The sequence below is a fragment of the Miniopterus natalensis genome, chromosome 9, assembly GCF_054644295.1.
Source record: "Miniopterus natalensis isolate mMinNat1 chromosome 9, mMinNat1.hap1, whole genome shotgun sequence".
Classification (NCBI taxonomy): Eukaryota; Metazoa; Chordata; class Mammalia; order Chiroptera; family Miniopteridae; genus Miniopterus; species Miniopterus natalensis.
Genome location: NC_142089.1, coordinates 31,110,583 through 31,127,719, shown reverse-complemented (window position 1 = coordinate 31,127,719; position 17,137 = coordinate 31,110,583). Strand labels below are relative to the sequence as shown.

General features: G+C 40.4%; 1 protein-coding gene across 1 annotated transcript; it reads left to right on the top strand.

The window, feature by feature from the left end:
• Positions 1-7,494: 7,494 nt before the first annotated feature.
• Positions 7,495-14,217, top strand: MAGOH (mago homolog, exon junction complex subunit). The gene is made up of 5 exons (XM_016210877.2): positions 7,495-7,615; positions 9,845-9,903; positions 11,076-11,186; positions 12,559-12,641; positions 13,959-14,217. Exons 1-5 carry the CDS (start codon positions 7,528-7,530, stop codon positions 14,056-14,058), a joined length of 441 nt encoding a protein of 146 aa, XP_016066363.1. The 5' UTR covers positions 7,495-7,527; the 3' UTR covers positions 14,059-14,217.
• Positions 14,218-17,137: the final 2,920 nt, after the last annotated feature.

Below are 17,137 nucleotides of genomic sequence, written 5' to 3'. Positions count from 1 at the left end.
GTTATATAAATAATTTAGAGACATGAGAGTATTTATTTTTGGTATGATTGGCCCACCACACAGACTCTGTATGCATTTATGTTTGTCTGTATGTGTGTGCAAGAGAAAAATCGAGAGAGGAGGCGCACCTATGGCTGTTGTTCAAGTACATAGACATAAACCTACATTAAGACAGTCCACAAGAGGGTATCTGGAGTTTTCAGAGAAGCCTTTGGAAATTTGGCTCAGAAAACAGATACTGTGGTTTGTGCAAACGTGTAGCAGAAGAGGCAGAATCTTTCCACCTCTGGCTATTCCTGGGCCCCAATCAGTCAGGAAAAACCCTCCAGCTCACCCATGGCTGCTGTGACTTCTACCTGGGCTTTCTCTTGTGTGGCTAAGGCCAGGGTACAGACTTTACACCATGTCAGAAATCCTCGTGAGCTCAGGTGAGAACACGCCTGAACCTTGGCTACTCCTTGTTTTAAAGTTCAGCATTTCAAGTAACTTCATTTTCCTTCAGGACACTTTGGTTGAATTCATCAAGGTTCCTCTGAAGCACCCTGCGGGTACCTACTTATAGAGAGCTAAGTGGAGATGTTTCCAGAACCGCCCAAGTTTACTCTAGGGACTGGCTTAGGTACAGAATCCCTGAAATAATGCTATGGATGAAGATAAAGATAGTGGAATAGGTTTTGCTACATCTCCATCTCTTCCTTCCTCCTTCTACCATTTCCTTTAGGCGGGGAAGTGTAATACACAGGTTTGTTGCCTTCATGTGTTCACATAGATGAAACTAATTTGGGGCTTAAGTCAGAAAAAGTGGCCAAACCTAAAGTCCTATTTGAGGGGGAAATGGCATACGCAATATTATAGTACACTGGATATATATGTTCACACAGGGATTTGGTTTACTGCTTTGTAAATAAAAGGAAAAACTCTAGGTATATGTACAGATTTTTTTTTCCCCATATGGACACTTTCTTTGCTTCTCCTGGGCCTTGGGGGAGGCGGGTAGACCCCTTTGTGGGGTCTACCATTGGAAAATAATCGGACAGTCCCAGAAGGAGTTCAGTCTCCACTGGCTCTCTCATCCGAGGTCTTTTCTTAACTCTGCTGTTCTACCACTTCACTCCCCACTGGAGTGAAGGACAAGATGTGACACAGAAGTGTTTGGCTTAAGTAGGAGCAGAGGACATGTATTTAACCTTAACATACCTGGAACTTGACACATTTAAGCAAATTTCTCTCTCCTGCTTCCTGGTTGCCCCCAACTCAATGAAGCTTGGATGTCTCATCAGCTTATCACCCTGTTCCTAGGACCTTTTTCTACGTCACTCATGGTCTCCTAAATCTTGAGAAAACAACTGTATTCTGGAGCCTGGGAACAGACCAGCAATTTCCTCATGATATGTACGTGTTGACAGTCCTGAAACACCAATTAAGAAGGAAAATGCAATTGACCTAGAATGACCATTACCAAATAGAATTGTAAAAACAGCTGGCCAGCTCCTATGGAGCTTAATCACTTACTACTATTCTTTCAAGAATAAAAAGTAAAATAATTTTTGACTGAAGACAAACGATGAAAGTGAAAAATCATTGAAATGTACACAAAAAAAGCAACTTTTTCTGCAATCTGCTTCCAAAGAAATAGAATTTCCTGTGGAAATAATAACAGTGACTAATGCATAATATCTAAACTTTCAGTCAGATCCTGGCCTTTACAGAAAAAATAATGAATAAGGTCAGGATGATTCAGCCTGAGATCTCAAAATGATGACAAGATACAGCTTTCTCAGAGACACTCATATTTTCTGACTATGCTACAACTGCAGTTTGAAAGAGGCAGCTATGGGAGCAACCTACAAAAAACAAAATTGTGGAATACATGTTGGATGGTACTAAAATAGGTGAAATCTGAGGAGCCAGGTCCATCTTCTAGTCCTTAAGGCTTTTAAGCCCCATTCTGAGGTTTAGTTGCATTTCTGTTGCTTTCTGCCCCTGTGCATTCATATATCGACAGTCAAGAATGGGTCAGTCATCGGACTGTAGAGCTGGAAGGGAGCTTAGAGATGACTCCAGGAGGGGAGAAATTTTATCAGACAATTTTTCTCTATTTAAAACAAACTGGTCCCGGTCCTTTTCCTCCCTTTTCTTCTCCAGTTGACAACTTTGCACTGCCTGAACTCTGCAATAGCAAGTTGCTTTACACTGTACCAAACCTGCTACCTATGTTTCCAATGGAATTATGAAGGCACTGGCAGAAATGGCCTTCCAGAAACAGTGGAAACTAAAATTTCATTTATTCACTTTCGATAGCATGATTATTTATAAAACAGATGGAGATAACCTGTAATGTCAGAATGAGATTGGATTTAAACTTACGGCAATACGCACTATTGATCCCTCCAATTCTCTCCTTGCGATTGCAATATATTCATTCACTGAAACCACTTGCTCGGTACCAACTAAGTGTCAGGCACTGCAGATGTACAGGTCAACTGAATGTTTTCTGTCCTTATGGAGCTCACAGTAGCAGTGGAGGAAGACATATGTGGAAACAAAAAAGGAATAGATTCTTTCCAGAGAACAGCTGTGGTACGAAGTCATCATTTCTCCCGAAGGAGATGAAGAATGGGGTCAAGAAAGCCATCATAGGGGAAGTGACCTTAAGCTAAGTCTTAACAATTAAGTAGGGATGTGAGGCTGCTTCAGGCAGAGGAAACACTGAACCAAGACAGGCATGAAAGAGCATGGGGACTTTAACTGCATGTAATTCATTATAAGGAACAAAAAGCTCTTGGGGACTTAGCAAGAGATGTGGCTGGGTGGAAAGACAGGTTCAGTATAAGCACTTTATAGAATGTTCTGTTTAACTTCTGGTTCCATTAAGCAAACACTTCTTGGTCGTTCACTGTGGACGAGGCACCAGGTGCATGGGAAATTCATCAGGATGCGTTGCCAGCACTTGCAGACATGACAGGCTTCAGCCTCAAGCTTTCCAGTGGCCAAAGAGAAACAGTGACTGCTTTTCATATATTTGAGTTGAAGTTCTTTGATATGGTCAATGAAAACTAATATAAGGGCAGTGGGACTTTCACAGAAGGTTCCATGTTGTCAAGAGCCTCTGAGATTTTTCTCAACTGTGAGAAAGAAAACTGGAAACTTTGATGACGTGGAGTCTGCAGAGGGGGCCCCAACCACTATCCAGTTAGGCGCTGATGGGAATGGGGAGAGGGCACAGGAGTGTGAGCCTCCCCACCTCACTCCCTAACTTCAGCCATACACTCATCATTTCACAGAATAGAGATGGTTAGCAGTTAAACGTTTCAGAGTAAACTATCTCCTTTCAGTGCATGAAAATAAAGTATTGCAGTCTTCTTACACTGTATTTTTAGGGTATTGGAGATTTTCAGGATATGGAGACTTTCGGGGTGGAAAAATTACAGCTTCAAATTTTCAGTTAATAAAAGAAATCAGGACACACTGTTCATTCAGGCTATGAACGATGTGCACAGTCAGGAATCAGCAGAAACCCTCTGTATCTGCAAACACTTTGTGCTATAAAAAGTAATTTTAAAAGAGCCACCTGTATATGTATATATATATTTAAAGACATGAAGGTTTTGATACTTTTTTACAAAAATTACAAGAGAAAACAAATACCTGTACAAACCATGTGTTTTAAAATTAAAATAGCATTTTGTTCTATACAAGCTGTTAGTTTGGGGGTGAAGTACTCATTTGCAAACTCCATCACACTGTACCCAAATGAATTTTTCTTGTTTGTCTGCCCCCCACCCTCCCACACACATGCCCCAAAACTACCATATTTGATGTGATATAACAGGCATGTTAGAATGTTGGCTCACACTAACCATTCCTGCTCTTTTTGTCTCATCATTCCGAGTTCCGTTGACTCTGTACTCAGTCACCTTTGCAGTCTGGTTTCTCTTCCAGAGGCAAAGGGTGGTGTGTTGCATCTCACTAGCTGTACTGGCATCATCTCGGTGAACTAAAAACCAAATGTGGACATTTGTAAAATCAGTGCACTGTTTCTAGAGAAAGATTAAATTCATTTTTTAAAATCCGAAAGTATTGTTTCATTGTGATGTTTTAAGGAGGGGAGAGTGAACGAACAGTCGTTGATTGAGTCCCTAAGGTGTACCCAGTATTCCACATAAATTACCTTAATCTTCATCAACAATCCTGTGAGGTAAATACTATCAATATTATAATTCCCACTTTATAGATGAGGAATGGGTGAAGGAACTGCCCAAAGTCACAGTTATGCTTATGTCCCCAAAGAACATGTAGCACATGTGCTCATGTACACCGGGCACTCTCTGCCTAGATTTTCCTTCTCTGCTCTTCATCGGGCCTACTCCTGATTGTCCTTGAGTCCTCCAGGAAGCACTGTCTATTCTCTCAGACCCAGACCTGACTCATAGGGTTAGATAACTCCACAATAAACTTGGCCTACTTGTATCCCAATACTTCTGCCCTACTTCTCACTCCCACTTCTCATTAAGGTTGCTTTTATCAAGGTCACCCAGGACCTCTTTGATTATAAATCTTGTAAATACTTTTAGTCCTATCTTCCTGGACCTTGGAAGGAGTATTTAACATTGTTCACACACCTTTCTTGGGATACTCTTGTTTTGGTTTACCTGACACCATACACCCGGTTTTCTCTCTACCTCTCTGGCCACATCTTAATATCCTTTGTCCACCCTTTAAATTATGGTATTCCATCTCAAACCCATCTACTTTTATATCGCCATTGCTATTACCAGAGTATATATTACCATCATCTTGGATTGTCACCATCATAGGTTACTTTAAAACTATTTATCTGAATTTCATACTTCTAATCTTTCCATTTTCCAATCCTATCTACAACACTGTAGCCAGAGCGATCTTTCTAGAATGCAACAGGTCATGTCACAACCACCCCTCTCTACTTTCCTGCTGAAAGGCCTTTATCTGTTTCCCTTGCATTAAAATCCAATACCCTTGAGTTTTAGCCCCAAATCCTTAATGTCTTGTAAAGTCCTTCATAATTTAGCTTCTGCCCCCTCTCCAACCTTGTTACCATGTTCACAACCTCATTCTGCGTTCTGACCACACAGTTCTGGGCCCTCTCTCTGGAACATTTCCTTCAGGAGATTTCCCTTAAAGCCCCTAGACTGGATTAGGAGCCACTCCATGTGCTTCCACAGTATTCTGTGCTTCCCCTATTTGTAACCTTTATCCCTACATTATAACTGCTTGTGTGCTCAGCTCTATAAAGATCTGCCTTGCTCATTGTGGTAGTCCCAGCACATGACACACAGTACATGCTCAGTATATTATGCTGAGTTCCAGCACATCAGCCACAGAGATCATGCTCTTTCAGCTAGAACACGCTGTCTCATACCCCCAAACCTGGATCACTTCACAGCCTGCTTTACTATAAAACCCTATGGCTGGTGTCCTTTAAGTTTTTTAGCACTTTTGCTATTTGCCACACCTGCAGATACCCAGATACACCAGTTACATTATAATTTTTATAATTTCATTCTTGGAAAATAACCTTGTGGTTATTATCCAATGTCTCTACTTAGCTCCAGTTACCATCTGTGAGGATTCAAAGAACAAGCGTTAATAAATGGGCTCAGCCCTAGGGCTGACAGTTATTAGGTGCTTAATACCTGGAAGTTCCCTTCTCTTTTTTATACAATTCCTTTGTTACCACCCATATCCGGTGTTGTTGTTGTTTTTAAATAAAATGCCATATGGTTTCAAAGTAATTTGCAGTTTGAAAGCATTTTCCAATTTCTTAAACATTGTTTCTTATCCTTAAAACAGTTCTGCCAGATGTATAACATTATTATGCTCATTTTAAAGATAAGAAACCTGAGGTCCAAAAAGTTCATTCAGTTCACCTCTGAGCACAGTGAATCATTGTCACACAGAGGATTATTTTAATACAAGTCACCAGTGATTTTTTCCTCCATCACACCCACTCTACACTTTGTTATCAATGCTTTTTCAGGCAGAAAAGGAATAATGGCAAGATTAGGAATGAGAATCAGAGACCACTGGTCTGAACACAGAATAATATACAGTTATAGTTACCAAGACCCAAGAATGATACCATGTCAACATTATCTCTAGAACCAATTCCATTCCCCCTCTGGCTGGAACTTAGATGAGCTAAAGCAGGATTCTTATAATTAGGATTTTGATTGTTCTTGGCCTAATCAAGAAGAAAATTTTTTTCCACAGCCAGAAAGCCTTCACAGAGTCAACCACTTAGGCCTAAAAAGATAAGAGTCTCTTAGGTAGTTCTCAACCCTGACTCATCTGGGGAATTTTACAATAAAAAACACCAATGCGCAGGTCCACCGTGAGAGATTTGGGTTTGGGGTGGGGCCCAACATGGGTATTTTTTAAATGCTCCCAGGTGACTCCATTGTGCAGCCAGGGCTGAGAGATCACTGCTGAGTAAGCAGTGCATAGATGGCTGGGGAGCGGGAGATAAAATATTCAACCCAACTTCTACTCATGGCCCCTACTCTAGAGACCAGTGTAGTAGAAAGGGAGAGGTAGAAAGAAAAGGTAGAGAGAAAATGGGGGATAAATGCGGGCAAGTTAATTCCAGGGAAATGGTAATCTCCACCACTGTGGATTCAGGAAAAGCACCCTGAGAAGGTTTTTCTCGAACTGATTCTTAATCAGCAAAGTCAGGTCGGAGCCAACTTGTTTTTTTTAATGTTTCTATTGATTTCAGAGAGAGGAAGGGAGAGGGAGAGAGAGAGAGAAACATGAATGATGAGAGAGAATCATGGCTGCCTCCTCCACATCCTGTGCAGGGGCTGGAGCCTGAAACCCAGGCATGTGCCCTGACCAGGAATCAAACCGTAGCCTCCCGGTTCAAGGGCTGACACTCAACCACCGAGCAACACCGGCTGGCCCGGAGCCAACTTTGGACACATGTACTATCACGCACTCAGTTCTTCTGTGGGGTCTGGTCATTTAACCCCATTTTCCTGTTGAGACAACCTAGGTCCAGAGACAGTGAGGGGCTTTGTCTGCCTCACACAAGTGGAACGTCCTTTAAATGGAGGTTGGGCCTGGAGGGTCGCAGAGCTCAGGATGTTCAGCCCGAAGTTGTTGTTTTTGTTTTTGTGTGTGTGTGTTTTTAGCCCGAAGTTTTAAACAGAGGTCTAGAAACCCTTTGCTAAGCCCTCAATACCTTGCGTGACTTCCGGCCTCACGGCTGGGAGAAGGGGCGCTGGTAACCCTCAGCCTCGTCCCCGCACCGGGCTGAGGGGCGTGGCTACACGGACCCCGCCTCCAAGTGCAAGGGGCCGGGTTTCCGCCGAGAGGGGCGGGGCAGCCTTGTTCCCACCTCCGGGCGGGGCGGGAGAGGAGCGCCCTCGCTACCGGCGGCGGCGTTGCCTTACGTCACTTCCGCGCGCCACCAAACGTCACTGTTGGGCGCGTACAGCCCGGTACGTGTTGCTATTAAAGTTCGGTCTCCGAGGCCTTTCGCTAGCTATGGAGAGTGACTTTTATCTGCGTTACTACGTGGGTCACAAGGGCAAGTTCGGCCACGAATTCCTGGAATTTGAGTTCCGACCGGATGGTGAGAGCGCTCTCGGGAGCGGGAACTAGGCCTAGGGCGGGCGCGGGGAGGCCAGGGGTCTGGAATTGCGGGGAACTAGAGGAAGGGACGGATCTGGAAGGAACATTTCTGTGTCCCCCCCCCCAACTGGTTCTTTTTGTCCAGGTGCAGGGTCTTCTGTATAGTGACATTTTTGACCAGAATACTTAACAAACTTTGATTGAACGCCCATTTTTACCACTTTGTTTCACAATCTGGGATACAGGAATGAACGATAGACAAGCTTCCTCTCTCGTGGAATTTGTATTCTAGGGCTGGGAGAGAAATCATAAACAAAAAAGATTCCAGATAGGGATGAGTAGTCAGGAAATAAAACAAAGTGATGGGCTGATTTTAAATAGAGTGACCATTGGAGAGCCCTCTGAAAAGGTGATGTTTGAACTGAACCTTGATTGACAAGAAGGAGCCAGCCTTGTGAAGCTCAAAAAAGAGCATTCCAGTCAGAGGGAGTAACAAGTCTCAGGGGCCACCGGGCAGGGATGAGCTAGGCATCCCTGGTAGCCAACATGGCTGAAGAATAGTGAGCTCTGGGGAGAATAGTAGAAGATAATGTGGGATAAGTAGGCAGCGGTCACAACATGTAGGTCTTTGTAGGCCATGGTAAAGAGTTTGGATTTTATTCTAATGCAACAGGAAGCAATTGAAAAGTTTTAAGCAGAGAAGAGATGTGATCTGTTCTTGAAAAAAAGTTCTAATTATTGGGTACAGAATATGTAAAAGTGGAAAAGAGCTACTTATTAGGAGACAGTTAACAGTTATTCAGACAAAAGGGATGTTGGCTGGGACTAGGGTGATAGTAAAAGTGGAGAGAAGATTTAGGTTACTGTTAGAGGCAGAACCAATATGACTGTCAGTTATAGGATTTAGGGAGGGGACACAGTGGTGAAGGAAAAGGAATTTAAAATGATAGAAAACTCCCACTGAATGGGGACACAAAGATGAATCTCACAAGCTGCATTTGTGAAGGAAATAGATTTGTAAACAGTGACAAGACAGTATATTAGGTGCTGTGGTAGAAACAGAAGGGACTATGGGAGCAGTAAGAAGGCACTTAATCTAGCCTGAGGATTCAGAGTTGTTTAGGCAGATGAGAGTTAAGACATTTTGGACAGCATTAACGGCAAAGAGGCTGAAAACCAAAAAGTGCATGGGATGTTTCAGGTAGAAACCAAGTAGTCTAACTCAAGCTATGAGAGGGATGACTGTTGCAGAAGTGAGCCTGGAAACACAGGCAGAGGCTCAGCTTAGTAGTATGCCATGTTGAACTTGGATTTTGTCAAGAATTCAATGGGAAGCTATTGTCAGTATCAAAGTGTTAGAGTAATATAATCAGATCTGTCTGTTACTAATCACTGTGTGGAGAATGAACTGAAAGGAAGGAGACTTGAGGTAGAGAGTGTAGTGAGGTATCATTTAATTTGGCTCTTTTATCTTCTTTGTACGCACCATGTACCCAAATTAGCCTATTGAATGCATGTGTGCACAGAGGACCTTGTATACCAAATGTGCTAAATAAAGAAAACACAACTTTTTTCTTTTCAATCTTCACCCAAGGACTTGTTCATTGATTTTAGAGAGAGAGGAAAGGAGAGAGAGAGAAACATTGATCAGTTGCCTCTTGTACCAGCCCTGACCGGAAATTGAACCCAAAACCCTCCCATGCACAGGATGACACTCCAGCCAACTGAGCCACACCAGCCAGGGCTAAAACCACAACTTTTCCATCACAGGAATGGATCAGAATGTTACACAGTCACAAGATAATGTACATAAACAGCATTTTATGGTTTGCAAAAGGCTTTCACAACTCTCTTGAGCCTCAGCAGGCCTGTGTGCAGGAAAGTTACCAATTACTATTCCTGTTTTCAGCTAAGGACATTAACCTGCAGAGATAGGATTTGCCAGAGTCACAAAAGAATCTGCCTGTTCTTTTATCACACCTGAGCTACCTTTTGCAAGAACTGTAATTCAGCATCAGCTGTATTTTTGGCTGTGAGGCTATTTAATAGCCTAAAATGAAGAACTGAAAAAATGTATTGTTGAAACACTAAAGATACAAATATTAAAATGTTAGACCTTGAGGGGGGAGTTAGAATACATTTTAAGCAACAGCTAATAGTCTTAGTAGGCTAATTATGGTTTGTTCATATGTTTTTATTGTATATTGAATTTGTTTTTTGCTCCTCACAGGGAAATTGAGATATGCCAACAACAGCAATTACAAAAACGATGTCATGATCAGAAAAGAGGTAATGAGCCTTCTGAGAGCCTTTCTCATTCACTACAGTTTAGCCTTTTGTCTTTTTTTGTTCTTCCTGGGAGGAGTATTAAAAGATAAAGACTAGGAAATTATAGACATGTCTGTAGACAGCTTCTAAAGTTTTTCTCAAATCTTTTAGTATACATTTTCTTTCACAGCCGTGAATCAATTACTGGTAATCATTTGAAGTCTTGCAGATCTTGGCTTGAACCATGAGTCTGCTGCTAACTAACCATGTCACCTTGGGCAAATTCCTCAGCTGAACTTGGTAAATTTCATTTCTTCATCTGCAAAACCAAATAAGAGCTACTGCCCACTCATAGTGTTTGGTATATTCCCTGGTACACAGCACTCAATAAAGCTTTTTAATTTGCATTTGAATGGGAGCATGGGAAAACAGTTAACATATTGATTACATGTTAGATGCCAGGCAGGACACTAGATATTTACATACAAGATCTTATTTAACCCTGATTGTAAGCCTGGGTGATGGGTGGTATTAAATACCCTTTACAGATAAGACCATGAAGGCCCAGATATTAATTAGGGGACTTGTTCAAAGTCACCCCTGCTTGTAAGGGATAGAGCAGGAATTCAAACCTTTTGGTGTGGTTTCTATCATACTATTAAGTCTTCATTAAAGCTACACTTTCCTTTTAACCACTTTGTCACATTTGAAAATATCTTAGTCAATATATTTTCATACTATTATATTTCATTGCAGTCAGTTTTATGCTTACCCACATGTCAACATCCTTTTTTTTTTTTTTTTTTTTAATGTAAACTAATATGTAAAGTATATTTAAAAGACATGAGTCTGCTCTTCAGAAGCATGTCATCTAGTTAAGAATAACCAGGGTTACTCACAGATCTTTTGTTTTGGGTTTAGATCTGGGTTGAGTGTGTAGGCAAGGAGAAGGCCCATGTGAATAGGATGTGCCAAGAAGTAGAAACAACTATATGAGGGACTGAGGTGTAGGCATTGGGCACTTCTGACCCTGCCTTCTTCACATGCTGAGGTCAAGCCTGAATGTCTTCCCATTTGCAGAGGTGCCAGAAATAAGTTTTCAGGAGCTGTCTTTTTTGAATCTTTAATTGCTGTCTGAGGCAGAATGCTGCTTAGCAATACAACTTAAATTCTGTTTTTTAACTGGCTTTCAGGCTTATGTACATAAAAGTGTGATGGAGGAACTGAAGAGAATAATTGATGACAGTGAAATTACCAAAGAGGATGATGCTTTGTGGCCTCCTCCTGACCGAGTGGGCCGGCAGGTGAGTGTTTTAGCAGCTATCCACAGTGCAGAAATCTTACAAAAAAGATAAGTTGACTACTTTGCATATGACATTGAATCCTCCACTTGTGGTGCCTGTGCTTGCATGTATTATGGAGCCCTACACAAAGCAGATTACCAGCACCTTGGTCTAAGGAAGCAGTAATCCTGCAGGGAGGAACAGAGAGAGCAAGTGCTTCTGACCACCTAAGCCCAGCCCTGAATTTCTTCTTGAGATCCCCTCTCCCCATTTTCTCAGAGTTTTTGCTGCCCACCTTACTTACTAACTGCTATAGAGAAAGCATTGTGAGGATACAAAGATAAAAGGAACATAGTTATTTTAACAGTGTAATAGAAGGAAAATCATGCAAGCAACTAAATATATGAGAGAGATTTCTTTCAACCTCATCTGCTTCTGTCCTAAGCCAAACTTCTAATTGATTTCCTTGTTTCTCCTCTTGTCGTGTACAGCCCATTTTTCCATCCTGAAACCAGAATAATCTTGTAAAATGTAAATTTGCTTATGTATAGCAGCTCTTCAAATAACATCATTCTGTTCAATGTGACTTCGTCATAATGTTGATGAGATGCCATATCAGCTTAACTGTTGTTTCTATCAATTAGCCTATGATAAAGTTGGTTTTGTTATACTACATCGCTTTGCTTAAAGTTGCAGAATTTTAAGTAAGTACTTACTGTATTCCACTGATTTTGAACCCTCCAGTAGTTTCCCACTGCATTTAAAATCCAAACTCCCACCTTATCTTCTGCCATTCTCACAATCTCTGGCTGTGTTCAAACCTCACTGGTCTTATTTCTGTCCTTCAGACATACCTGTTGTTCTTAGTTTAGGACCTTTGTATTTGCTACATGCTGCTTGGAATATTCTACCCAAGACTTTATTATCAAGGTCTTCATTTGTCACTTCTTCAGTGAAGTCTGACCATCAAATCTAAAACACCCCTCCCCATCATTTAAAAAAAATCTGTTTGTCTTCATAACATTTATCATTGTCCGAAATTGTCTCGTGTTGCCCAGAAAAGTTAGATTCTTGGTATTTGTAAAACTTGATTTATACTTATTATTCCACACTGTTAACAATGAAAACTCATGTACAAAACAATTATGTAATTTCTTCCAAATCTCAGATGGTGGAGCCTTACAGACACAACTTCCTTTGAGTATGAGGTACTCAAGGACTAAACCAGTATTTAATTCATCTCTTTGTTTCTAGTGCCTGGCACAGTTTAGTGCTCAGAGTGAATTGGTGTTGTTTACGCATGGTAGAGTTGTGTGATTTGGCAGATGAACCCTCCTCCTATGTGCTTAATGAATCCAATTTGGCTTGACTTAGTTTTTTTAAATGTTTCTAGGAGCTTGAAATCGTCATTGGAGATGAACACATTTCTTTCACAACATCAAAAATTGGTTCCCTTATTGATGTTAATCAATCCAAGTAAGTGTACATGATCGTTATGTCCTGATGGGTCTGCTTTACAGCAGATAAATATGAAACCTTAACCAAATTGGGACCATTATGGTAAGATCTGATACAGATGCAAGACAGAAGGGGGTCATTGGAGAGAGACTGAATTATTTTCAAGGACTTGCTCCTATTGCTTTTGGTGTTTTGTCCAATTATTACTAATAAGAGCTTCTCAGTGACACACACAGTAATGCCATAGGAGCAGCCGAAGTGGGTAAGAATCTGTCTGGAACAGAAAAATGAAATATGCCAATACAAACTTGAGATAAACTGTAGAGTCACTGACTCTAAATACCTTCCTCAGTGTTAAGTCATTCAGACTAGCGCATCTTAAAGTCTGATTGGGTGAAACTTGAAATTTGGAATATAAATTTAAAAATTCATGTTGTAGTAGGGAAAATTATAAAATTGGGACATGAATCTGTATGCTACAGAGTCCCCAGAATTTGAAAACCTTTTTGCCTCTTGTGTTTTGAGGATTTTGGATTAGATATATCTTACTTTCAGTACATGGTAGGCATAATTGTCTTCCTTTGGACAGTCTCTTTTTTCTTAGCTGGTTATGCTACAGTAATCTTCAGCCTCTTGATCCTGACGAGTACTATTTAAAAAAAGTTTTCCTAAATCTGAAACTTACACATGCTCATTACAGAAAATAAAGGAAACAAAAGTTAGGGGAAACATCACCCACAAACCTGTCAATTAGACAACCATTAATATCTTAAAGTATTTATTTTCTTTTTTCTGTGCATTAAAGAATATATAGTTTTTTTAAAAGCACAAAAATATTTAGATCAACGTTATTTTAATGATTTTTTTCACTTAACAAGCATTTTCCCATTTTAAAAAACCGTAACATTTTAAATGACCTCATAATATTGTTTTATTTTATTTATTTATTTATTTATTTATTTTTAATGTATCTTTATTGATTTCAGAGAGAGGAAGGGAGGGGGAGAGAGAGAGAGATAGAAACATCAATGATGAGAGAGTCATTGATCAGCTGCAGCCCGCAACCCGGGCATGTGCCCCAACCGGGAATCGAACCCTGATCTCCTGGATCCTAGGTAGATGCTCAACCGCTGAGCCACTCCCAGCTGAGCAATATTCTGTTTTAATATATAGCATGTAGCCTTTTTCTCCTTTTTGGACACTGTTGTTTTCAAAGTTTTAATTCTGTAAATACCTTTATGAGTAATATCTCGGTACATAATCTGCATTATTAAATGATATTATCTTGCCAGTATTTCTCAGCTTTTTAAACATTTTTTTCCTTTTACATTTTAGGGACCCAGAAGGCTTACGAGTATTTTATTATCTTGTCCAGGACCTGAAGTGTTTGGTCTTCAGTCTTATTGGATTACACTTCAAGATTAAACCAATCTAGATTGAATATTGGTGTGGACACAAGGGGGATGGGAGTAGCTGTTTTTAATTACCATTATCAGGAAATTTTTGTGTATATCAGGCCAATATTTCTTTTTTATAAACTGTAAATGATTGTCTTTAATAAATACATAACAAAATGTGGTTCTTGTTTTATAAAGATCTGAACGTGTGAACTTTTTTTTTTTAACCCTCACCTGAGGATATGTTTTTATTAATTTTTAGAGAGAGAGGGGAAAAAAAACCACATTGATCAGCAGTCTCCTGCATGTGCCTCAACTGGGGATTAAACCCACAACCTAGGTGTGTGCCCTGACCGGGAATCAAACCTACAACCTTTTGGTGTACAGGACAACACTCCAACTACTGAGCTACCTGGCCAAGGCTCAGTTACTTTTTAAAACACTATGTGTAAAATATTGCCCCAAAATCTAATTGAATCAACTCTGTAGATAAAACTACCAATTCATAGGAAATAAGAAAATAGAGCCTTGGCCTGGTAGCTCAGTTGGTTAGAGCGTTGTCCCAATACACCAAGGTTGCAGGTTCAGTCCCCAATCGGCACATATAAGAATCAACCAATAATGCATAATTAAGTGAAATAAATCGATGTCCCTTCCTCTCCCTGTCTCCCCTGCCCCTCTCAAATCAATAAATAAAAATTTAGCCTGGCCGGGCGTGGCTCAGCGGTTGAGCATCGACCTGGGATCCAGGCGATTGGGGTTCAGTTCCGGTCAGGGCACATGCCTGGGTTGCGGGCTCGATCAATGACTCTCTCATCATTGATGTTTCTATCTCTCTCGCCCTCTCCTGTCCTCTCTCTGAAATCAATAAAGATATATTTAAAAAAATAAATAAATATTTTAAAAATAGAGAAACATGTTAGAAAATACAGTGGGAGTTTAATCAGCAATATCAAGAGAAAAATCCAAGGCAGGGGCTCTGGTTTCTTCAATAAATTGCAAACAAAATAGGGATGGAGCAGGAGCCTATAGATTAAAAGATTTAAGAGACATAATCAATACAATGGATCCCATTTGGATAATGATTCAAAAAAATTTTAAATTGGCATCATTACAGAAGTTTGAGCACTGGATATTTGATATTAATGAAGTATTGTTAATTTTTTTAAGTGTAAAATGGTATTGTGGTTGGGGTTGTTTTCCTCCAGCTTTATTGGGATATAATTGAAGTTGGGTTTTGTTTTGTTTTTTAATATGTTTTTAATATGTTTTTAATGATTTCAGAGAGATGAAGGAAAAGGGAGAGAGAAACATCAATGATGACAGTCATTGATCAGCTTCCTCCTGCACGCCCCCTCCTGGGGATCAAGGCTGCAACCAGGCATGTGCCCTGACCAAGAATCGAACCACCATCTCCTGGTTCATGGGTTGACACTCAACCACTGCACCAAGCAAGGCTGGGTTTTTAAAAATCATCTTTTATAGATATACTTACAGCTATTTCAGTATGGAAGAAAGTAATGTATTACAAGGGATAAAATACCTAGTCTCAGTAAAATTTTCCAATACATTTTAAAAAATACCAACAGCCATTAAGAATTGAGACCTAGTGGGTACAGACAGTATGGAAATTTGTTAAGTAATTATGTAGGAACTTTTGATGCTAAATTCCTTAGGCAGATTGCTGGTTGAATAGATTGTGGGCACTGACAGAGCAGGGCCTTAAGTCATTTGACTAAGGGGAAGTGATTGGGCAAAGCTCGAATCCCTCAAGATAGGCCAACTTCAGACAAGGTTGCAACTCTTCTGACTCCTAGGCCAGTGCTCCTACCACTCCCAGCATATACACATCCTACTCTGCCTCCTTCAAAGATACCAGGACAGCAGGTTAGGTGCAGATCTGGCACCTGATATGTCAGGGTTTCTGACTTCAGAAGGTTACTGTGGGCAGTGAGGCAAGTTGGTAAAGTAGTTATCAAAAACAGTCACTCCAAATTTTAAAGAAATGACAGTGAGGAGCTCAGAAGGGTATAAGAGTTTCAAATGAGGTGTTCCTTGTAATGTTCATAGTGCCTGTATGGTCTCAGATGTGCCTTGGACAAGAGGGCAACTAAAACAAGGTTCAGTAAATGTATAAGGATAAACGAGATGGGAGCCCAGAGAAGAGTCAAGTGAAGGGGTGACCAGTCTTGGGGACCACAATGAGGACGAGGCACGGGACAACTGAAAGCAGGTCCCGAGGAGGAAAGAAGGAGCAGCAGTTAGAGAAGAAAAAGGCCCCAAATCTGTGAAGCTGGCCCTGGGCAGGGAGAACCGATCTAATAAGTCTCAGAGCAGGCAGGAACCAAGCGGGGAATTGAATAAGGGAAGGCAGAGTACTGAAGAGCCAGGAAGGAAAACAGGAGCAGGAAGACGTTTGCTGCACTGTCCCTCAGACTAGCTTAGTGCTGGCACCAGACCCGCGTTCAGTCAATACCTGGAATTACGGATGACTGGAGGCAGGCTAATTGCGAATTCAGGTTACCTACGTTTTCTTCAACTAATGCAAAAGTAGATAGATGATAGTTGATGATGATAGATGACAGACAGACCGATAGATAGATGATGGTAGATAGATGATAGATAGATGATTGATAGATGATAGATGATAGACAGATAGATAGATAGATGATAGATAGATGATAGATAGATAGATAGATAGATAGATAGATAGATAGATGATAGATAGATAGATAGATAGATAGATAGATAGATAGATAGATAGATAGATAGATAGATAGATGATAGATATAGATAGATGATATAGATAGATAGATGATAGATGATGATAGATAGATAGATAGATAGATAGATAGATAGATAGATAGATAGATAGATGATAGATAGATAGATAGATGATAGATAGATAGATAGATGATAGAGATAGATGATAGAGATAGATGATAGATGATGAATGATGATGACGACAGACAGACAGACAGACAGACAGACAGATGATAGATAGATAGATAGATAGATAGATAGATAGATAGATAGATAGATAGATAGATAGATAGATAGATAGATAGATAGATGATAGATAGATGATATAGATGATAGATTGATGATAGATAGGAC